At 37.0% G+C, this 25,145-nt stretch overlaps 1 protein-coding gene across 2 annotated transcripts in view; it reads right to left on the reverse strand.

Moving 5' to 3' along the window:
* The window catches only part of LOC134540142 (uncharacterized), a 63,738-nt gene that overhangs the window by 17,711 nt on the left and 20,882 nt on the right, over window positions 1–25,145 (reverse strand). Inside the window, exons 6-9 of one of the 2 annotated variants that reach the window (XM_063382676.1) lie at window positions 24,530–24,796; window positions 22,931–23,142; window positions 1,637–1,805; window positions 1,011–1,552 (exon numbers count right to left, since the gene is read on the reverse strand). In XM_063382676.1, coding sequence (XP_063238746.1) covers window positions 1,011–1,552; window positions 1,637–1,805; window positions 22,931–23,142; window positions 24,530–24,796 — 1,190 coding nt within the window. The remainder of the gene's footprint in view (window positions 1–1,010; window positions 1,553–1,636; window positions 1,806–22,930; window positions 23,143–24,529; window positions 24,797–25,145) is intronic. The other variant, XM_063382677.1, reaches the window with a different exon arrangement.

A 25,145-nucleotide genomic window follows, 5' to 3' on the forward strand; every position in this document is an offset into this window, starting at 1 on the left:
TGTGGCCCATCAGTCAATAGTAATTTGCAATTATTTTTTAAAAGTGTTCAAATTAAATTTTTTTAAAATACTCTTCCCCCTCCAAAAAATCCTGTTTCTACCACTGGGATAGGTAAAATAAGAGGGGGAGAGAGAGAGAGAGAGAAAGAGAGAGAAAGAGAAGAAGAAAGAGAAAGAGAGAGAGAAGGGGGGGGGGGGGGGTGCACAAGGGGAGACAGATACGACCGGATTTGGAGCACAAAGATCAGAGACATACAACTACTCAAAACTGTTTCTGGTTGAGTGAGAGCTTTAAAAGGCATACACACAACTGCAGAGAAAAAATTTACTGACTTCTAAACTTCCTTTCACAGAAGTTTTATTTTATTTTACTTACTTTGTAAACACTTTTTTTCATTTTTATTTTTTTGCTAATATTATATAAAAAAAAATTCCCTTGAATCATTTAAGAAATTCTTCCTAAATATAAATATTCTTTTCAATATATATAAAATCATGAATTATTTTGACAGCCCTGAATCTGGTTCTCTTTAAAATATATTTTTCATATGATATACCATTCAAACCACTCATTAAATTTTAACAACTTTCTAACCATCACGAACATGATAAAACCATAGTACAATGTCGTGAAGACTGGGCACAGTACACTCAACCCAAGGCCAGCACAGTGAAGTGGCACCACGCTGTCGCTACTGCACAACCAACCACATTACATCTCAGCCACAGATCCACCACAACAAACAATGCTTCGTGGCAGAGGAAATCCGCACAGACACACAACATGAGGAGAACCCTCGAGAAGCAAATACATAATCTAGGAAGAAGAAAACATAACGAAATGAGCCAACGATTGCCCTCATACACAACGTCTGGGGGAAAGGGCCAGGAAGGGTAGGGTTATGAATGACAAAACTCCTTGTGTAGTGAGATCTGTAAAACAGAAACAAACACATTAACAAGCACAAGACGTGAGAAGAATGGCAAACGCGTGCAATGCTTCTACTTACGAGTCGGCGGTGGCGGCGGCGGCGGTGGAGGTGGGCAGCACCAGGCCGCCCCCGGGAGGGGCGTTCACGATGAGGTACTGGGTGTGCAGGGGGCCTCCCTTGTCAGCCGAGGGCAGCAGGGGCACCAGCAGCACGCCCGGGGGACTGCCCAGGAGCACGCTGGGGTCCTTGCTCGCGCCCGAGGCCGGCGTGGACTGCACCGCGGCCGGAGCCTTGTCCGCCGGCGACGGAGACACGGACAACACGTTGTGCTTGGGCACCACGATGTACTTGCGCCCGTTCATCCACGCCACGCTCTGCATGCTGGCCGGCGCCGAGGCGGGCACCGACACCGCCTCGGGCACCTGCACGCTGGCCGACGCGGGCAGCCAGGTCGTCACCGAGCCCAGGATCTTCTTGCCGGGCGCGAACACTTCCCGGGTCTTCACGAGGCGCGGCACCGTCACCAGCTTGCCGGCGTCCGTGAGCGCCTTGGGCTGGTCGGCGAGGGGGGGCGGGGCCACGAGGGACGTCTTGCCCTCCCGGATCTCCGTCTGGCAGTTCTGGGGGCAGCAGGAGCACGCGTGAGGGACCGGGAGCCCGCGAGCGCGGGGACACTGCGATGCACGGCACGGGGTGGGTGGTACCTTGCACACGTAGCTGTGGATGGTCTCACTGAAGGAGCCCAGCCCCACGCACTCTGGGTGGTACAGACACACGCACAGCCGGCACTGCAGCGTGGGGATCACACCCATCTTCAGCGGGCAGTGGATGCTGCAAGGGTCCATCTTCTTCTCCAAGGGTTCGCTCACCATCCTGAAAAGTGTGCGGGAAGCGGGCTGAGGAACCAAGGACGCGGCAGGACATGGCAGGCAAGGGACTTGCTCCCAGACGCGTGCAGTGGCTCTCGTGGAAGCTCATGCTTGTCAACCTCAACACTCCACTTACTACATGCTATATCACACACAGCTACGAGAAAGCACCACGTGGAAGTCACGGAACCCTGCTGTAGCTTTCTGCATTGATTACAGGTAAAAAAAAAAAGTACAAGATAACAATCCTCTTCCATGCTAAATGTGAATGGTACAGACAGGTTCAACATGCTCATCAAGCTCTGACAAAACACAACATGGCTGAGTTCATGTTTCACATGCAGGGACCGACTGTAACATCCACATGTGATATAAAGTAATTTTCTACCTAAATGTCAACTTTTGTTTCTGCCTTTATCACCTTAAAATTCTGACAGGTTAGGTTTTTTTTACCAGTGATCTGTTTAATTTTATTCCTTTGAAATCATATATGTTCGAGACCTAGAGGTCCCTTCAAGATTTTTATCGACAACTATTGCCTTGTTTAGTTTGTATATGTACATGATGCAGCAAATGTATTGGCAAATAAATCTGACTGTGGTCTATTATAGTTGGACTCATTTTAACCCTCCAAAGAATATCTAAGTAATTATTTGTAACTTACTTCGCAAGGAATTATTGTGTAATTTTTTAATTACAATCTAATTTGAGGCACATGGTATGATTTTTGCATTAATAAATTTATATATGATTTTTTGAGACAGGAAGTATGTATGAAAATAGTTTTAAATAGTTTGGAACTTTCTTCAATCTAAACATTTCTAAAGCTTATACAAAATGGATCCATGAATGTCTTTAAATCATCTTCTGAAAAGATGGAAAAAAATTAATCTACATCAAAATCCAGTTACCATGGATACTTCCAAAATTTCATAAATTAATTAGAGCCTTGAAGTTGTACAAAGGTGGATAAACTAAAAACTGAGAATTTGGTGCTCAAGTCATTGCCTATTGACTCAAGAACTGAAATAGCTGAAATTAAGCATGAACTAAACATAATCAAACAAAATCTATATACTATAAATGAGTCTGATATTTCTTATGGTCAAATATTTATCATGCAATAAGAAACCAGATCTCATGGAGTCCTCGGGTGTCAGCAGTGTCTATGGTCTGACCACTGACCAACTTTCGGCGCAGCAAGAATCACGCCAAGTCATCGGTAGTGAAAATAAACAGTGTGTCGAGGAACAAGGTTTCACCATTGTGCAACACTTGCACAAGTCCACAACCAACAGAAACCCTGAACCTAGAAATAACAAAGGCTGTCCATTAGCCACTTCTACGAAAACAAACACATCAACAGATGCCCATGATGCCAGCAATGCCAGCCAGATGCCTCCACTGATAATACCACAGCAACATCGCTCTCCAAAGTACCTGGAGGAGCACCGTAATTTTACAAGTTCAGTGAATGCCTAATCTCTGCAAGTGGGATATAGTCTACCAAAATGCTTGAGGACTTAACAACCAAATTTAGTGAATTTTTTGAAAATCTCATTAACTCCCATTTTTACACAATGTGTCTTAAGGAAACCTGGTTCAATGATTGAAGCATCAACTAGCATCACTTCACAGATAATTATTTAATTTATAGAACTGACAGGAATCTTACAAAGATGGAAAGAGGTGGCAGTGTTGATTGCAGTCAATGAGCATAAATTCTCATTAATTAAGTCTATCCAAAACTATGACTACCCTGGAACAGAAGTGGTTTGTATTAAAATAAAAACTACTCCAAACAATTCCTTAACATTAGGCAGTATCAATATTCCTCCAAAAACTATGCCAAATACTTAGGCTAAGTATTTAGAAGACTTTGAAGATAAACTTGCACACTATCAAAATTATTTGATAATACTTGGTGACTTCAAGGTGCCTGCCATTGATTGGTCCAACAATAATACTTCTAATATTATGCATGCTCAAATCAAAGCCAAGGCAGGGTATTTACTCGATTTTACCTCAAACATGTGTTTGTTACAGTTTAGTAAAACACAATCTTCCAAAACTTATATGCCTCAATGGGAAAAAGCAATTAAACACTTATCAAAGTAGACTTATTCCATTCTACCTTAACTATACAAACCTTTATCGATAATATTTCTACTAATAATGTTACTGACTCCAGCTTTAGTAATTATAAAAATGATGACTATCTTGGATTGCATAATTCTATAAGAGCTTAATTGGTCTAATTTCCACAATAATACTGAAGTTAATGCTCTAGTTGAACAGTTAAATACTTGTATATGTAGATAATATTAATTATTTTATCCCAATAACTACGAAAAAAAAAAAAACCCTCTAAATCTCCTAATTTGTCATAAACGTTACAAATAAAATCAAAACTTTCAATATTATACTTATTTTCCCCATAGTAGAAAAGTAGTAAAAAATAAATCGAGCAAGATAAATTACGTGACACAAGGATAAACAATAGGTGCAAGAATAATCCCAAAATATTTTGGTGTCGTGTTAAAATTATGAAACATAGTTACTGTGAACCTCAATCTCTTAATGTGATCTAAAGTGATCCATCTTTTATTTTACCATCAAATGCTTTTGCTCATCAAATTTCATCTTGAAAGGATGTTCTAATCTCTTACTACCTCTACTACACATCTGTTTAATATAAGTTTAAAAACACAATTTTTTTCCTTCCGATTTGTGAAAAGCAAAGGTTATTCCAATCTATAAAGTGGAAGTAAATTAAATGTTACCAATTATTTTCAATCAAATTTATTTTCTAAATATATATATTTTACAAACAGCTGGGCTCTTTGTACTACTACCACCACCAATTTGCGCACTTACCTCGATCTCATTTACAATAAAATTATCAACAGGGGGCAGGTTGATGCCTGTTATTTTGATCTGGAGAAAGCCTTTGACACAGGAACCATTCTATTTTACTTTTTAAATTATCAAACTGACTTGAGTGATAACTACCTAAATTGGTTTACTATCTATCTTGAAGAAATATTTTTTGTATCAATAAACAACCATGATTCTTCTTTATATACTCCTAGTTCTGGTGTTTCTCAAGGAAGTACACTATCTCCCCTACTGTTCAATATACATATATATTGACATATTTCAGTTTCTTAACCATGTTCTGGACTATTGTTTGCTGACAACCTTAAAACCTCCAGATATATTAATTCCTTAAATAAATGTGGTCTGCTTCAAAGTGACATTACTGAAATTTAAATATGGTGTATTGTTAATATAGTCTCTCTTAACAAAGCTAAATCATTAATAATTTCCTTTACTAGGAAATTGCAGCCAATTAGGATTATTTATACACTTGATACCACTAAAATCTCAGTATCCTTGATGAGGTATCATTTTATACTCAAAATTGTTTTTTCATCTTCATGTCAACTCTCTAGTATCCACTTCCCACAGAACTATGCCATTAATCAATTCCATGACATCCTATGCATAAAGAATTGATTTTATTCTTATCCTTTACCTAGCCTTAGTCAGATCTAAATTGGAATACTGTTCAGTTACCTGGAATAATATTAAAAATTCTTATACAAAAAAAATAAAACATCTTAGACATTATAAGCTTCCTAAATTAGACACCTTTTTTTTTTATTGTAGCACATTTTAGATTCTCTTTTTGTGTATAACTGCTACAGTTCAAAACTTAATTGTAAATATATACTTGATGCTGTAATCAGAGTCCCCCAGTTTAATTGTTGATTATAATCTATGCCATGTACTCTACTCAACAATAATGATTTTAATTTTAATTTTTATAACCTTTTATCTTTGAATCATTCTGTATATGTTCTACTTATTCTAGTAATATTATATGCATATTTCATACATAATTTATTGTTTTGTATGTGGTGTCTTGTTCATGTCTTGTGGCCAATGCTCGTAGCGACTGCCTGTGTGCAGGGGCATAGCCATGGGGGAAGGGGGGGGGGGGGGTTAGGGGTTCAACCCCCCCCCCCCCTAGCACTAAATCTTTAATTAATTTCTTATTCATCACTCAAACAAATTTCATATTAAAATTAATAGAATTTTTACCATTACAATATTTAAATTTAAGAACCAAAAACTGCTAAAATAGCACTATTTTACACCTTAAAATCAAAATTTTCCCGGGGGAGGACCCCCGGACCCCCCGCTTTAATAGGGGGGGGGGGACCATGCTTCTTAAACCCCCCCCATATACAAATCCCACAGGTAGCGACTGTGCAGATACGCACCACACACAGGCAGTGGCGTAGCCAGGATTTGTATATGGGGGGGACCATGCTTCTTAACCCCCCCCCCATATACAAATCCTGGCTACGCCACTGCCTGTGTGTGGTGCGTATCTGCACAGTCGCTACCTGTGGGTAGTTCCCACCTATGCGTAGTACCAGCCTGCCTGCAGAGCCTGCATCAATTTTGCACATGTTGTGTACTTGTTTTCTCTAGGTTGTGTATGTGTACGTCATGCCCACAATACAAGTACTTACTGTCAGTGGGCATGTTACAAATTTAAATATATAATAAATAATTTACTGAATTTTTATAATAGATTTGAATGATTCCTTACCTGTGTGCACCGATTCTTCTTAGTTGTGAAACATTAAAGATAACAATAAGCATAACATTTCCTTTTTTTTTTTTTTTTTTACAACACGAGTTGATAGCCAGTTATTTTGTATTAGAATGGAACCAAAACTTATGTGCTTTTATATTTGTTTTGTGCGAAAGTGAAAAACGTGGAGTGTGGAAACATGTAAGAGTTGGGTTCAATGGTACAGACACCCTTTGTAGCATGGTTTGATACAGTGCATGTTTGGTGTACCGTAGAATCATTCCCTACCAGTAATAATTAGAACAGTGAAAAATGTTTAGTGTTTGCAGTAGCCTAACCCTTACAGCACTGTCATTTGAATGAATGGAAGGAAAAATAGTCTTGTGTCTGTTCACTGCAGATGGGAAAAGTAAACATTGAGCATTATTTATTACAGTCTGAACCCTCTGTATTTGGTTTGTAATGTGTTACATGCCCATTACCGCCAGACCCACACTACTAAAGTGTTTACTAACATTTGTCCAATAGTGAATGAGATTTGTGAAATATGTACTTGTATCCATTTCGTTCCAGTGTGGCATGTGCCACTTTTTAGTACACACTTTAATTCTCTTTTTGCATTAAAATTGTTACAGGTTATTTTTCAGGTCACCTTTTATTATGGTTTTGTGTGTTTGTTTTTATTCAACTAATATTTTTATTAAATATTCTGTACATTTGTTTGTAATTCTGGTAAATTTAGTTGTAAATTTTGCCATTGGCTAACGTGATTGTAAGAAAATACCAGAACATTCTAAAGACTGTGAGAAGCTAATTGATTATTTTAGTTACTTTTATTGTTAGTTTTTTTACTATTTATTTTAATGGGCAGCATAAACTATACTTTCTAGGCATGCCTTTAATACGTTGGTGTGTGGTGGAAGAATGCAAGATGAGTAACTACTTTCTGCCGCCCATGAATACAGCTCTGTGTGGGGGCCGAGCCGCGAGTTGCATGAGTTATACTATAGGGCCCAATAGTAAGTTCAAGCTTTACAAATATTTTTACTTCAGTCCTGTATTTTATAAAATGAGTATAAGGCAAGAGCTCGCGAACGGAACTACATGCAAAATATGACACGTTTTACCCGACCTGCTGTAACAACCCAGATTACAGCCTTCCTCATGTAATCCAGTAAAAATCATTTGTTATAAATTTTTTTTTTTCAATTTCGGGTTAGATGTAAAATTTTTTCCTTTCGAAGTTATCGTGAACGTAATTCTCCGGGTTTATTGTTTTTATTTTTAAAATTCATAAGTTTATTTTTCTAGTAATTTTTTTGCTGGCTTCTTTGTTTGGGAAGGCGTGCTGACTTAATTCTCCTTTCTTTTTCCACGACCAAGGCTTTGTTTCACATGCTAGGCGTGTGAGTCACGGTCACGGGAGTGTGAGAAAGAGACAAAATCACTATGTCGTGGGAACAGAAGTAAGCATTTCGTTGAGCCTCTGTTGCCATGCACCGTGATTGGCTGAAAATTACGCCAGCGAGCCCAGAACACTGCCCGCACAAAAGGAAGGAAGGCTGTAAAATTCAGTCATTGTTTGAGCACCGTGACGAGAGGTCGTGGTCGGGCGATGGCTCGCACAAAATAGACTGTTCTATTAAAGTATAACTTTGCGGCTACAGTCCGGGCGACGCCTAATAACCTTTTTTCTTTAGGACATTTTAATAATTATAATTTCTTTTTGACCGTAGTCGTAGGCAAAGCCCACAGCAAGGCGACAAAGGGTTTTGTCCAGCCGTCACTGCCCGGAACTTATCTGAGCAATATAATGAAATTTGTAGTAAGTCTACGTGTTTTTCGCCTTTATGGAGGTACAGTTTAATTGTTTTCTGTGTGCTCTGTTGTACGGAATATAGTGTGATTTTTCCATGATTTAAAAAAAAAAGGTAATACAACTAACATTGTAAATAAATTTCTTCTTTCTTCATGACCTGCAACCTGTATGTTGCATCATCACCTAATTTGAGCTAGCCGGAGGTGGTGAGTGGTGACACTGCGGATGTACTGTTTGATATTTTACCGGGCATGTAAGAGCTGAGCATGGCTTTTGAAGTGTTCAAAAGTGCTGTACGTTGAGGACTTAAAAAAAATTAGGGATGCACGAGAGGTGTGGTGTTCGGGTGTGCTGTAAAAATAATCAGAAAGGTGGTTTGCAATTTGCTTGTCTTTAAGGATCTGTGTGTTGTCAATCGTCAGTTGTAGACTTCAGCCACAAGATACATCGTTTTGTGTTGCATGACAAGGCCAGTAAAGTAGCGAGATGCAATTTTACGAACTGCATGGATCGTCAGCACGCCACGCAGCACATCAAGTAAGTCACCCGCCCAGTCCCAATAAAATATTTAGCACAATGTCTCCTAGCTGTGCTTTATGCGTCAGAATAACAGTAACAGTATTTTTTGTACGTGTAAGTATGTACACGTAACAACGTAACTTTAAACAAGCTGAAAACAAGGATGTATAAGAACAATCAGAAAGATAGATTGGGAAAAAAAAACTAGTATCAATTCTGTTTTGTAATTTTTTTTTGATAAGTTTGAAATTATAATTATTTAGTAAAAGAATTTTTTTTAATTTTTAATATAGAGCTTATTAATATGTATTTATACGAGTTAAGAATCAGTGCAAGGGATATCTACTATATAAAAATAAGTCAAGTTTTCCTTCCTGACGCTATAACTCCAGAACGCACGAACCGATTTCCACGGTTTTGCAGTCGTTGGAAAGGTCTCGGGCTCCGTGAGGTTTATAGCAAAGAAAATTCAGGAAAAATTCAGGACAAACCAACATTTTAAGTAGATGGCGCCGGTGCGTGTCACAGTGTTAGTTACCATACTCCTCCAAAACGGCTTGACCGATTTTTATGAAATTTTGTATGCATATTCAGTAGGTCTGAGAATCGGCTACTATCTATTTTTCATACCCCTAAGTGATAAGGGTTGTCCACCCCTAACATTATTTTTATTTTATTTTTTGGAAAAAGGTTTTTTATTATTTTTATTATTTTTATAAATTTTCACCCTTCTATCACAACCCCTAATTTTTAATAGAATTTTATATTTTAAACCCCGGTAGATAGCTGATCAATTAACACTTGATCAACCTTCCCCGCCTACAGCGAGCTCATTACCTGGATTAACACATAGACCACTTAATGGATTTGATTGAAATTTGGCACACAGATAGAGTATAACCTGGATTAACACATAGGCTACATATTCATGTGAAATTCCATCCCTAAGGGAGTGAAAAAGTGATAATTTCATTTTATAACAGAAAAAAATAATAGGTCATAGACATACAAATAGTGAGTGAGTGTCATTTCTCTGTGTCTGACACACGATCATACACATAGTAAGGTCTGGCCAATTCATATTTTTCTCCTTGGTGAGACCAGCCCGCTTAGTGGAGCTCGCAGCGGCTAGCAAAATAAAGGCGCTCATAACAGTTTTGTTTTTAACTTCGTCAATAGATAGAATTGCCTTGAATTTTAAACGCACCATCGTTTGATGCGTTTGTCATGTCGGGCGTTTATTTATTCAATTATTTAGTGGTCATATTTTCATTGAGGTAAAATTGTTAAATCTACTATATAAAAATAAGTCGGGTTTTCCTTCCTGACGCTATAACTCCAGAATGCACGAACCGATTTCCACGGTTTTGCAGTCGTTGGAAAGGTCTCGGGCTCCGTGAGGTTTATAGCAAAGAAAATTCAGGAAAAATTCAGGACAAACCAACATTTTAAGTAGATGGCGCTGGTGCGTGTCACAGTGTTAGTTACCATACTCCTCCAAAATGGCTTGACCGATTTTCATGAAATTTTGTATGCATATTCAGTAGGTCTGAGAATCGGCTACTATCTATTTTTCATACCCCTAAGTGATAAGGGTTGTCCACCCCTAACATTATTTTTATTTTATTTTTTGGAAAAAGGTTTTTTATTATTTTTATTATTTTTATAAATTTTCACCCTTCTATCACAACCCCTAATTTTTAATAGAATTTTATATTTTAAACCCCGGTAGATAGCTGATCAATTAACACTTGATCAACCTTCCCCGCCTACAGCGAGCTCATTACCTGGATTAACACATAGACCACTTAATGGATTTGATTGAAATTTGGCACACAGATAGAGTATAACCTGGATTAACACATAGGCTACATATTCATGTGAAATTCCATCCCTAAGGGAGTGAAAAAGTGATAATTTCATTTTATACCAGCCCGCTTAGTGGAGCTCGCAGCGGCTAGCAAAATAAAGGCGCTCATAACAGTTTTGTTTTTAACTTCGTCAATAGATAGAATTGCCTTGAATTTTAAACGCACCATCGTTTGATGCGTTTGTCATGTCTGGCGTTTATTTATTCAATTACTTAGTGGTCATATTTTCATTGAGGTAAAATTGTTAAATTGAGTATAAAATTACGTATTAAGTAAAATACAATGCTGCCACGTGTACGAAAATGCTGTGTGCCTGGTTGCGATGATAAATTAGCTGTTAGACACCGCTTCCCAGTTTACGAAGAAACGGTATACAATGAATGGATACAGAGAATAAACGTTGAGAAGCTGAAAACTCTCCACCCACTTAATGCTGTAGATGTGATTGCAAACTTCAATAGTAATGCTAGAAATAATAATAATAGCTAGAAATTCCCTAGAAATAATTTATATGGCAAAACAACGTTTGCCGGGTCAGCTAGTTGAGTATAAAATTACGTATTAAGTAAAATACAATACCGCCACGTGTACGAAAATGCTGTGTGCCTGGTTGCGATGATAAATTAGCTGTTAGACACCGCTTCCCAGTTTACGAAGAAACGGTATACAATGAATGGATACAGAGAATAAACGCTGAGAAGCTGAAAACTCTCCACCCATTAATGCTGTAGATGTGATTGCAAACTTCAATAGTAATGCTAGAAATAGTAATAATAGCTAGAAATTCCCTAGAAATAATTTATATGGCAAAACAACGTTTGCCAGGTCAGCTAGTTTAATGATAAATGTAATAGTATTGAAATATTTAATATTTTTCTTTTAAAACAATTATGTCTATTTAATCATGGTAATCTGAATAAGTTGTATACAAGGTGCCAGCAATCGCAGCTCATGAAGTATATAGGCATTGTACAGAGTACAATCATATTAAATGCACCAACAAGTAAAACATATTTTATTTTGCTAACAACTGCTATTTGGTCCTATTTAAAATTTGTCTTTATTTTTTTTTCTACTCACATGCTTGCAAATAATGAGCATAATTGCACGATAATCACAGTGTTTTACGAGTAGCTGTTTCTAGTGATTTAAAGTTGCGATGTTTTGTTTGCTGCATGTAAATGTGGCTGCTCCTAGCAAGTCGCGGGGGCTAGTGACACAAGGACACTCAAGATTCATGGAGAGCAGAGACTTTTCCATGTTCTGACATCTGTGAGCTAAAATGGTACACATAAAAGCAACCTCTGACAGCCAGGGACAAAGTATTGAAGAGCCACAATATTGGATGATCGCAGTTTCAAAATACTCAGTGAGAAACGTGTTCAAGAAGCCTATGCAAGAACACCAGCATGTTGATTGCCGTCAATCCAGACATAGTCTTTCTGACCCGAGAATAGGTTGCAGAGGAGTAAGGATCAATAAGGAGCAGCAACATCAGGAATATCAACAATGGCAATAATGGCAAAATACCAAATCCAACATAAGGACAACATGTGCAGCATATTTGTGATTAATGTATACATCAGCATGAGATTTTGACATTACATACATACATGCAGACATACATGCATACATTACATATATATGTATATACATATATATTATAGAAAGAGATCCCAAAAAAAATTCTGGGTAGGCTGAATTTTGGACTACAGCTTTAGGGGCTTGTTTCATGAAATTCCATCCTGCTGAATGGGAATGTTGCACATAAAAAAAAATTAATAATAATTTAACAAAACTGATGTTTTATTTTTTTCACATGAATTACTTGACGGTCGGGTGGCCACGCCAGAAAAATTGCGACACCATAAACATGTACTTTGCAGAGGCTATAATTCAGAAACTATAAATGGTAGGCAAATAAATAAAATTGGATTATATAAATCATTACAGCATCTATCAATATACACTTCATATTATTTATATAAATAAATAATTTACATTTGCCAAACGCTTGGAGCCTTCTTGAACGTCTTTTGAATGTTACTTTAGTTATCATAAGCCTTATTCATAAGTTATCAATAAACAATAAATAAAATAAGATTCAAGGTAAGATTTTTATTTATTTCATAAATAGGAAAAATTAACTTTTTCTTACAATTATGTCTTGGGGCACCCTTATGTAGCATAACATTAATTGTAATAACAGACTTGCCATAATAATAATGTGCATGAAATTTGGTTCGCACAATAACTTTAAAATTAGTCACTATTTAATATTTTATAGGACTATTGGTTTTTGAGAAGAGATCAATATATCTGGGAAATCAAAGATTGAATTTTCATTATTTGATAACTTTTCTATGCTTTCAATGTCTATACTATTTAATTCAGCATATTTTCAATTATTGGAATATTTAGACTATTTGAGAGAGGTTCTTTAATTGTAGAACTTGAATTATTTGGCCCAAAAATTTTTTTAAATTTTTTCTATATGTTTTTGTATCTTTCAAATGATCCTTACGTTTTAAATATTGACTTATTTAAATCTGCAAATTTCGCAGTAGTTGAAATTATATGATACAATAATTAATGAATTACATTCAATACAGAGTGTGTTGATATTAGATGCTGAATTGCATTTTAACATTATATAATTTTTGCAGTATGTATTCATGAAAAATTCTTCCGTAGGGTCCTTTTGGGCATCCATTGACCACAGTAATGGCAATACTTTCCCATTCCATTTACATGTTTCTGGGACAATTAAACTTTAGTTAGGTACTTACACATTGTTTTGATAATTGTTAAAAAAATTATAGAAGAGCGACCCTTACAATTTTTGGCATTTCGTCCACAATTATACCAAGACTGTTGCTTAGTGTTTGCATGCTCGATGATGAAGTGGCCGGTGAGAAAGAGGTTCTGCCCCAGATTCCCAACCCTAGAGCACCTGGCCACCAAGAGAAAACCTTCCACCATGTACATGCAGATTCTGAAATTCCACCGACACAAGGAGTGCCCCTGCAACCACAATCACCCGTCGGGAAACAGGCGATAGGGGGAAGAAGTGGGCCACAGCCTTCCTTCCCCCAATCACCCTCTGATCACGACCTGTGATCCCCAGAGAGATGAGAGATTATGCAAAGCAAATTTTCAATGTTCATATGTGTAGGCCCATGATTTAACAACCAATTATGAAAAGAATAAATTTAAAAAGTACACACACATTTCAAAGAAGAAATGGTAAAGTTGTTATTATGCAAGTTTAAAATAGAAAAGATATAAAATGTTTGTAGAATGTACAGACAGTATTTCTGACATTTCAAAATGCTAATAGCAAGTCTATATTTACACACAACCCCATACAACATTAAATATAAAATTTTTTGATAAACAAGTAAACAAAATCATCCTTCACAACATATTAAGGCCTTTGCTGGATAATTGAAGAGCAATCATCATCTAATAAATGAACTTCCTGCTGAGCCACATCTAAAATTTGTTTTTTAACTTGTATTACTTCAACCACTTCTGATTATAGCTAGGCTATAATCACAGTGCACTATGGAAGTTATAATAATTTTTCCTTCTATTGCTCGCATTGGTAAGTCAAAATCGCCAAAGTATCTGTCTCAATGTACATCACAGCAATAGTGCCTATTGATTAGTCGAAATCGTGGGACACGCAATAAGGTCTAGTGTTGTTTGTAAATTCTGTCTTGTCTGTCGTGTTTGTGATGCGACAGGGTTAAAAATTACAGGAGAAATCAAACATGTTTTCTTAAACATATTGAAAAATTTATATTTTAACAGCATGGGAGATAGTGTGTTGATTCATAAGTATGTATAGTAATTCCAGAAGTTTATTTTAATTTCCCTGACTTTTCCAGGGTATTTGGAATTCCCTGACATTTCCAAATTTCCCTGACCATAGCGACCTTGTTATCGCTAAAAGATATTTCATAAAAAATTGACACAATATTTTGCATTACGCTACAGTACCACAATTTATATCATCCAAATCTCTGGTGAAAATGCACAACTGTTTAAATCTAACAAGTACTTTATGCTCCCAATATCTCTGAGCATGGGTACTACTCAAGGGAGATTGCGGGAATGTCTGGAGTACAGCCGAGAGATCAGGGCCTCACCCGAGGGACAGACAATATGCCATCTCAGGCAGAATAACATAAACACCGACTTTCTCTCAAATATGAAATGCACATCCATGCATTAAGGAATTGATGTATAGAAGTTTCCTTTCCCATGTTTTAAACCAAACAATATATAGATGTTCCCTTGCAATGTTTGAAATAAAAAAATCTATATAAGTTTCCTTTGGCACATTATAAACTAAAAGAATCCATACAAGTTTCCTTTTCCATGTTTAGCTCAAACAATTTATAGATGTTTTCTTTTGCCAAATTTTTATACGAAACTAATCAATAGAAATTTTCTTTGCCACGTTTTGAACTAAACCAAACTATAGATATTTACTTTGCCACATTTTAAAACAAACCGAACTATAGAAGTTTCCTCTGCCACATTTTGAACCAAAACAATCTAGAGAATATCTTTGCCACATTTTGAACTAAACCATCTATAGAAGTTTCCTTAGCCACATATGAACCAAACAAATGTTTCCTTCACCACTTCGTGAAATAAACCAATCTATAAAAGTTTCCTTTGCCACATTTTGAAGTAAACAAATCTCTAGACATTTCTTCTGCCACGTTTTGAACTAAACCAACCTACAGAAGATTTCTGCCACATTTTGAACTATATCAATTTATAGAATTTTTTTTTACCATTTTTGAACTAAATCAAAATATATTAATTTCTTTTGCAATTTTTTGAAATAAACCAATCAATATAAATTTCCTCTGCACATTTTGAACTAAACCAATCATCAAATGAGCTTTTTTACGATTGGGTCTGCATGTTCGTTCTACTTTCTCAAATGTTTTTTGCACTGTTTTACACACACATTTTAAGCCTAATCAGTTTGCTGACCGTTCCAATCTAAATTTTTTTTAGCAGTAACTACGGGAATAATGGTGTTCATTAATTTTCCCCTCCCCGATCAGCAATTGCCAGGCTTTACCATATCTGCTCTTAATATAAACTTTTTTAAGTTTATAAGAATCTTTAAAGTTTTTTAATTTTCCCTTAAGTCAAAGTATTTGATACAAATTCAATTAAACTTCGAATTTCTGTAGCTTTGCCAATGCCTAGTGTACAACCAGTGTCATTCATTACTTCAGGGTTTATTTAAATCATAAATGTAAATACATACATACTATGTAATGTTGTCTCTGAAAAATTTAATGATGTACAGTAATTGAATTTACAATACACATGAAACTAAGTATTTCTTATATATTCTATAACTATCCTTGACCTCAAAACTTTACATGTTAGCACATTTTTTACTGCATCATATTTGCAAATAAACTTTAATTTTAACACATGCATGTAACTTTGATGTGAATGTTGTAACATTGCAGAATTCCTGCCCCCTACTACCAATAATTAATATTCAGCTAAGAATATTTTATGTTAAGGTCTTTTTAATATTTTATTAATATTTCTTTTGTTATGCATAGAAACTTCATATTAAATTTGTTTTGATAGTGAATATTAATAATTTGGGTCATGTTTGATGTAAAGCTAAATGTAGTATTATTTGTTTCATTGTAATTTACTTACATGTGTATAAATTATGTTTTGTAAAATTTTAAGGCATAATCTAGGTCTAAAGACTTTATGAACATTCTAGAAAGTTTTGAAATAAAGGAAAACATGGCTGCAACACATTGTTGCAGGCAAATTATTTTTTATGCCTCAAGTTAGTGCGTTGTTCGAAAAACCCAGTACGTGAACGCACAACTGCGCAGCAATAAACTGGAAGTTATCTTTAAAAGAGTTGTGCAATGGGAGCGCATGACTTGATGTAAGTTTTTGGACATACGCCATTGCTAAGAACTTTTTCTGTTGAAGAAAAACTAATAAATAAAATAAATAAAAATACACAAGAAAGACAAAAAACACACAAAATTGAGCAAACAATTGCTGTTGTCAACAAGAATATAAACACCACAAAATATTCCGAAACAGAAATATGGTCAACAAACAAAGAAAAAACAAAGAAAAGTGAACAAAAAACACACAAATGATGACAACACAAAAATATTGAAACCAAAATAATTCAGCACAACAGTTGAAACGAGACAAAAACACGACAAAACGAAAAGACAAAAAAATACAATAGTTTTACCAAAACAGAAACAAGCGACGTTTCGGGAACTGCTATCTGCTCCCGTCCTCAGGCAGAGACGCACATGGTACGGAAACACAGGTGCGACTGAGAAGGGGCTGGAAAATGAGGGTATTTATCAGAGAAAGGGCTACATCTTGCTCAGCCAATGACAGACGAGCTGTCTCCCCATTGGCTGTGCACCATGTAGTTAAAGCGGATTGGTTATGGTGGGTTGAGTATTGGCTATTGTTTTGTGCTGCAGGGATGTTTCTCTCTTTATCAAAGGGATCCACATATTTTTTAATTCAATGCTCTTCTGGCTGAAAATATTTTTATTGCTAATAATGAAGGCTGATTCTTTGATTTTCCTTTTTATTTTATCAGATTCCTGTATGAGTGGTGTGGAGTCTTCCCAGAGAATTTTGTGGCTATTTTCCCATGTATTTTCAGCAAGTCTGGATTTTAGGGTTTCACCCTTCTTGCAGTTGTTTTTGTGTTCTTTGATTCGGGTGGATAGAGCTCTGCCAGTTTCACCTATGTACATGTGGCCACAATCACAGGGGATCTGATACACACAGTTGTGAGTTTGTAATTTTTCTGTGGCTGGTTTCACCTTGGTAACAATACTTTTAATAGTAGATTTAGAACGGAATGCTGTTTGAAGTCCATATTTGTTTCCCAGGCGTCTTATTTTTTCTGAAAGCCCTTGAACATACGCAATAACTAGGGTTCCTGCAGGTTTCTCAGTTTCTGTGGATTTGAGTGTTTTGTTGGATTTCATATTCTGTTTGATGGTGTTGACAGGGTAACCATTGGCTATGAGTTCTTTTTTTATACGATTGTGTTCAACCGCAATAGATTTCTCATTAGAACAAATAATCTCAGCACGGTTGGTTAGTGTGTGAATTATGCCAGTTTTTGTTGTTTTGGGATGGTTGGATGCAAAATTAAGGTATTGGTCTGTGTGCGTAGGTTTCCTGTATACTTTAGTTTCCAGGCTGTTGTTTTTTCTGCTGACTAGTACATCCAGGAAAGGAATGCTACCTTTGGTTTCTTTTTCATATTTATTTTATTTATTAGTTTTTCTTCAACAGAAAAAGTTCTTAGCAATGGCGTATGTCCAAAAACTTACATCAAGTCAATAAACTGGAACTTTCACTGGGTGCAGTCTCACCAGCCAATCAGAGCCAGCCTTGAGATGGTGTGATGCGTCTTCCCAGACTTTTATTTTTCCCGTATTTTTCCTTATATGGACAGATACTGGGTTCTGTCTTGTGATTGGTCAGTTGGCCTACAGGGTTGCCCCCCCTTTGTTTTGTCTTTGTGAAGGGAAGGAAACTGTGCGGTGCCAACCAGTTGTCGATTGATCGTCGCGACGTGCGGATGCGTTGTCTACAGCTCGCAAAAAAATGAAATAAATCTTCAAATAGATAACTTCACATCTGTGGTTGGGGCCGGGCCGAAGAGTAACTTTTTTTTTCAATTCCTTGGACTTTTCAATTGTAAATTTGATCACAGGTGTCGGCAGCGGCCCAGGGTGACCGCCAAGTTTCCGCGAGAGAACGTTTACCTGGGTTAAGTGAACTTGACCCAGGGAACTTACCGTTTTATAATATCGAGCGACAGGCAGCTCTGAAGATCAACTAGGACTGTGTTGGGATGTATTGTAATTTTTTTGTTTAATCAGAAAAACGATCTGACCAGTATGAAAACTTTTCCGACTTATGAACTTGGACCAGAGGACTGGACTGTGATTGGTATGGTGTGCACGTTAAAGTTTTGTTTTTATTTTATTTGAAAGTAATAAATAAATAAAGTTTTAAAAAGTTTTTTTCCCGTTTTAAATAAAAACTCTACCAAACTTAAAAAAACATTTACATATCTAGTATCTACAACAGCAAGTGTTTTAAATGTAATTTGTTATTGTTATGGGTTGTGTTGTGCAGCCAACCTGGAATGTAACAATGTGTTGGTAACAATACTTCCACACAATCTCAATAGTTTCCATTTGATACATTTCTGTGCACTCTGTCTGTGTTCTTTGTACACATTTTATGTGTTGCATCATTGTGAAACAGGATTTACTAATTTCTTCTGACAAAGTTACAGCACCCCAGGTGGATGTGCACAGAACTAGAGTGAAGTAAATGTTGATAAATTCAAATGCACTTAATACAGTAAAACAAGAATTTACAACAGTTTAGTTTATGTAAAGAAATAAATAAAATATTGCTGTAAAATATGAAAGACCCTTATAATTAAATATTACACAAAAAAAATTAAGATATTTCCTTTAAACAAATGTATGATAAGCATTTTGCTGTGGTGGAATCTTCAGGCTAAGTAAAGAGCCTCGGAAGGCCTTGACCTGTCAGCACAGCCTTTGGGGCGAGCGGTTGCAAACAGTGCCACTCGTCCTGCATCTACTACATGCCTTGCTGCTCGCTCAGTATCCCACGATGCAGCAGACCACCACCGCATCACTGAGGTAAATGGGCACAGAAGCAGTGGGGATCTTAGTCTAGGCCATGGCGACTGTGGACTGAATGTCACCCAGGCAACCGGCAAGGCTGGCTCATGATCGATTTAGCCATCTACGAAGATGATCAGCCCAGCACGATGGCCGATGACTATTCTCTCAGTGTTCTCAGGCCACACACGAAACAGTAAAGCCAAGCTTCTAAACTGAGCAAACAAACAGGAATGTTGTAACCTATGGCACAGTATCGGTAGGCCTGTGCGAATATCAGTTTTTTAGTTTGAATTGAATATGAATATGAAATTATTCTCGAATACAAATATTGAATTTGAATAGTGAGCATTAGAAATCCACAAAATTTTTTTTCCCCACATATATATATATAAAAAAAACACATATTAAATGAAAAAGTAAATGTGTAGTGTATTGGCTTCTGGGAAATTGAATAAATAATACCAAAGTGAAAGGTTGGTTAGGTTAAGTCAGTTACAATTACTATAATTTTGGTGAAATATTTAAATATTGAAAGGAAAATATAAATAATCATTTTTCATTGTAATTAAAATAGGATCTGTACAAAAAAAATTTAATTAACAGTGCAAAGTGAATATATACGGCAATTGCAGTTATGTGTGAAGAAACTTCAAGGTGGGTTCAAAAAGAATGTACAGTAAACTCCCTATTATCCGCGCATGCTACGAAAAAATACAGCACATATGTAAATCTGTAATTTATTACAAGTGAGCAAATTTTAACTCTACTGACGAGTGTATTGTGTGCAGTATACAGTAAAACGCCACAGGCCTTCTCAAAACTCGCACTGTAGGCTGGCATGCATTGTTATTTTTGTCTCTGTCGCGCTTTGTTTCTAGTCATATGGTTGAGCACTTTTATGTTTACATCAGTAAAATAGTAAAATTTTAGCTTCATTTTAAAATTTTTACTATTCTTTGTAACTTTTACTGTATATAAATTTTTAGATTTTTAAGTTGAAATTAATGTTTCCTTTTTTGTTTCCCATTTTGGGCTCTTTCGCGGATTATCCGCGATTTTTTAGTATCCTCGGTGACCCTGCCACCTTATTTCGCGGATAATTGGGAGTTTTAATCTATAGTTACACATGATGTAGGTCTAAAAATTTTTAAAACTTATTTGTTTATAATTTACAATATCTGAAAAAAAAAATTATTAATATTAACATATATGGACTATATTTTTTGGCTTGTTTTAGCTAAAGTGTAGGAACAAGGTAGCTGCTTAGAATGTGCCTCTCTTTTTGTGCCCAGTGTGTGTGTGCTTGGTAAAAGAGGCTAAGATTTTTCCTTCTCTTAGTATCCGGCCATCGTTCAGTATGTATTATCACCAGGAAAATGTCGTAGAGTGTTAGGTTACAGGAGTCTTTGCTGTGAATATACAACCCAATGTTTTCCACAGGATCTATACAAATTTTTTCTCTTCGCCACCCTGTTCTGAACAAAACTAATCACAGAGCACACATGCCATGTTTCCACCCTCTGATCTGAAAACTGTCAACTTAAATACCTGCACAATGTTTCGATTTTTGCGGACACGTATTTATCTGTATCAGTACGCTGTCAGTAAATATAATCTATTTTAACGACCTGCCCTACTCTCTTCTCTGTAAAATACTTTAAATGATTTGGGTGTTGGTAATGGTTCCGAATTACTGTGTTAAATCCAGCTTTACTATAGTCTTCTCAAAATTTACGTGGCCAAATGTAGCAAAAAAAACTCCAAATAAATAACCCTAAAACATTACAAAAAAACCTGTGGAATTTTTGTCCGCGGATGACAAGATAATCTTCTGTGGTCCCGAAATTTTTTCCAGACCTTTGAGATCCCGCACAGCCATATTCGTAAACGACTGAATATTCGTTTCAATATCGTAAAACTGGAATATTCGCACAGGTGTGATTGTCGGGCGTGACACCGACATCAGCACCGTGTCTCAGGCATGTCTAGAGACATAGCTCACTCCTCTCCTTGTATTGCTTCAGACACGCAGTGATATGGACACAGGGCTGACATGGATGCCGAGGCAGACGTTTACGAAGTGAAAAAGGTTCAGGTTCCTAGTCATTTGCTATTACAGTAAAACCTTGATTCTACGTACACTCAAGGATTTCCAAAATTTGTCCGTACGACTGAGTTGTATGTACGAACCAGTGAGGCCAAAACACGTCCATTTGTGGCTACTCCCGCTCTCCCTTATCCTTTTTCCCTCTGCTGCCGCGGGAAATGAATTGCCGTTGCCGTGTCTATAATGTCGCGTACATGTGCCTTTGGCAAACAAGTAAGGTTTTATACATGTATGTTTATTATGCTGATATATTTTCGAACGAAATGATATCCTATTCATGCAGAAACAACACTTGAGCTAATCGAACATAAAAATAAAAAAAGACAACACTATGTCTAGCCCAAATATACAGCTTACGAAGGCAGTGTCGTACGCCCCGTTTTTACAATTTTGATATTTCATATCAATAAAATAATAATAATTAACACGTAACATATTTGCTCAAATAAAAAAAATATACTGTGGGTTCTTTATAAATGTAGATAAGATTAGCTAGTAGGCCTAAAAACATTCTGAAAAACGTAACATTCATAGTCGGCAGTGAGCACTTTAAATCGTAAAATATATTTTATAAAGTTTCCTTTATTTCTAAACATGTATTAATTTAAGCCTAGGCGTGTAAAAGAAGCATAGCAATGGGTATCACACGCTACACACAGCAGAATATTACGTCGCATTTTAAGGCCATGCCAAAATACTGGTACGTATGAAACATAATCTTCACAAAATAAAATGAGCGAAGTTTTGTATCTGTTTTATACGTATTTTATAATTTAAGAAGTATTACACAGTCAAGCATATTTTTTAACTAACAATTTCTTTCTGGGGATTGTAAATAATTAATCATTGGTATAAAGACATCAAGATTAACGTAAACTTGAACATGTCACGGCAGCAATAAAACTGGTGCGTATACCAATAAACTGGTATTAGAACTGGACAAAACTGGTACACGGGAGGTGGAGCTTATATTTTTTTCCGCTAAGCTCGCTTCTATTGGCTGGCTGCAGATGGAAGGTCATGAGTCTGGGCGGAGCGTTGAGTGAGTTATACTGCGCATGCGCAGTTCAGAGAACAGAGAGCCAGCCGGCGGCTACGCCGCGCCGAAACAGCAGCTGACCGAGTACGGCGCGCTATTGACGGTAAATTTCCATCAATTTGCGGCCTTTTTTTTTTAAATTTTTTACTGTGACGCAATGTGTATGTAGCCCGTATTTGTTATAAACGCTGCAGGTTGCAACTGTATTTTAATAAACTTTGAAGTATTTCTTACACTTTTCATATTTTTTCATATTTTTTGCCTCATTTTTCACGGTTTATGAAAATCTGTACGTACGACCGAGGTGTACGTACGAACCGGGGGCCGTACGAGCGAGGTTTTACTGTATGTTTTCAATGTTTAAACTCATTCAAACTGATTACCTAACAGTAAGCAAATGCATGGAAAGGTAAGCTGGGCAGCTACTCACTTGGGCGCACTGGACCAGGTGGTGGACACAGCAGCCTTCTTGGGCGTGGGCGTGGGCGTGGGCGCTGACTTGACGCTCCACAGCGGGGGCAACACACCCACCTGTAGGTCGTCGCGCGGCTTGGGCAGCAGCGGTCGCGGCTGAGCGCGCTTTCCTGCCACGGCCCCCTTGCCTGCACCCCCCTCCTCCTTCTGGGTCCTGGTGGGCGTCACCTGAGCACGCCCCACAGCCTATCACCTCCCTCTCACCACCCACCACTGCTAACACTACGCATGTGGAGATAAGAATAAAAATGTAAGTGTTACAAGACAATGAGAGCCAAAATACATGACGGAAAGCATCTGAAATGCCATAAACTATTAGTAACACAAAATGGAAAATTCATTTAAAATTAGGGATGGGGGCGATTGAATCCTACAGATTTGACGAATCCATTGAATCCTTGGGATTCTATGATTCTGAAAATTCTTTGTAGCATACGTTTCAAGATTCCTTCACAAATAAAATAATTTAGATCACATGTCATTGAGATTATGTTTGAATAAGTAAGTTTGCTAATTTTATTAAATAACTACAATTGGTTCTAATTATTTCCAGTTCTCTGTTTTGTTCTGGTTCTTAAAAATTTATTCTCATTTCACTGCTTTAGATAAACTTACAATTAACAGTCACAAAAAAAAATGTCTTAATATATGGTGTGTTGTATTTCAGATGTTTCAGAGCTAGAAACAATTAACGGTGCCTTGAGAATCAAATTTTCACATTTGAGTTAATCAACCTTAACACACAAGGTTTGAACAAGTGTAATTAATTAGTTCATCCAATTTAAAGTTATAATTATAATCAGCAATTTCGTTATTATTCCCAGTTTTTTAGTGAGACTGTATTTGGGCAAAAATTAAAACACATTCATGGAACCCACTTGAGCTAATTCAAGAGTGATTTCCACACTATAGATAAATCTAAAAGATTGTAGCAGTAACATTTGCCAACACAATGTACAGAGTTTGTCCGTAAAGTAATGAAACTAGGCCTGGTAAAAAGAATGTTCACGATAACCATCAGTCATTTATTTTACTAAACCAAAATTCTTTTGGAACTATACTTGATGTTCTTGTTAATAGTGAACATTCGAGTCCATTGGATTTTACCTCTATTGATTAAAAATTTAACTTGTTTGTGAAAATGAGAAAAATAAGAATAACAGTACATGTTACTTGGTTTCTAGAGTTTATGGAAATGTTTCTTTGATTTCAAAGCTTATTTCTGAGCACAGGAGATATGTTAATAATACAGGGGAAACTGTCTACTGGTAAGGTGCTGGATAAAGCTGCTTCTTTAATAAGAACTTCTATAAAATGCATAACAGTACATGTAGAAATATTACATAAACCTAAAATTTCCTAAAATATTTTGAATTGGCTTAGTATTATTGTATTGATTAAGACCAAGACTTGAAGTACAGTTGAGTAATGATTGAGCCTTTGATTTAATGTAGTGATGGAGGATTTTAACAGCATTATTACTTGACCAATCGACACCGGGAACATTAAAATCACCCAATGCCAATACATTGAGTGGGTAGTGAAGTAGAAGTACCTTGATGCGGGGGAAGCTGCGCAAGGTGGGCGTGGTGGCAGCCTTGCGCAGTGCGACCGCAGAGGAGCTGCTGTGGGGAGACTTGGGAGCACTTGGGGCCGGGGCCAGGGCTGGCTCTGGGGTCGTAGCTTCCGGGACCGGGACGGGGGCAGCGGCAGGCACCGGCGTTGGCTCGGCCGCTCTGGCCGGCTTGTGCTTCTCCGGGGGCTTGCTGGGTGCCTCCCCTTCCTCCTTGCCCTCCTTGCCGTCCTTGGGCCATGCCGCCTCCTGCAACAACAGCTCACACTCACACCACTGACTGTCCACGACAGTTGCCATTACTGATCAGCAGAAGAGGGCGAGTTCCATTACCCTAAGTGTAACTTTGTATGGAAGTAATTATGTTTCAGTGTGAGTCACTGGCAAATTTCAGCAAATCTTCAAATTGAGGAAAGTTTAATATATATACAGGATACATTTCATAAAATCGGTACAGCGAAGTGGAAAAGAATAACGTAACAAAGAACAGCTCTCAAAATTTTTATGAATGTAGCGCCAAAAAGCTTTTTTTCTTCTAAACAACAGACAGGGGCGCTAGTGCATGTAGTTGCTGAAAATGGATGCGAACCAGGCAGAG

The sequence above is a fragment of the Bacillus rossius genome, chromosome 16 (genome assembly GCF_032445375.1).
Source record: "Bacillus rossius redtenbacheri isolate Brsri chromosome 16, Brsri_v3, whole genome shotgun sequence".
Lineage (NCBI taxonomy): Eukaryota > Metazoa > Arthropoda > Insecta > Phasmatodea > Bacillidae > Bacillus > Bacillus rossius.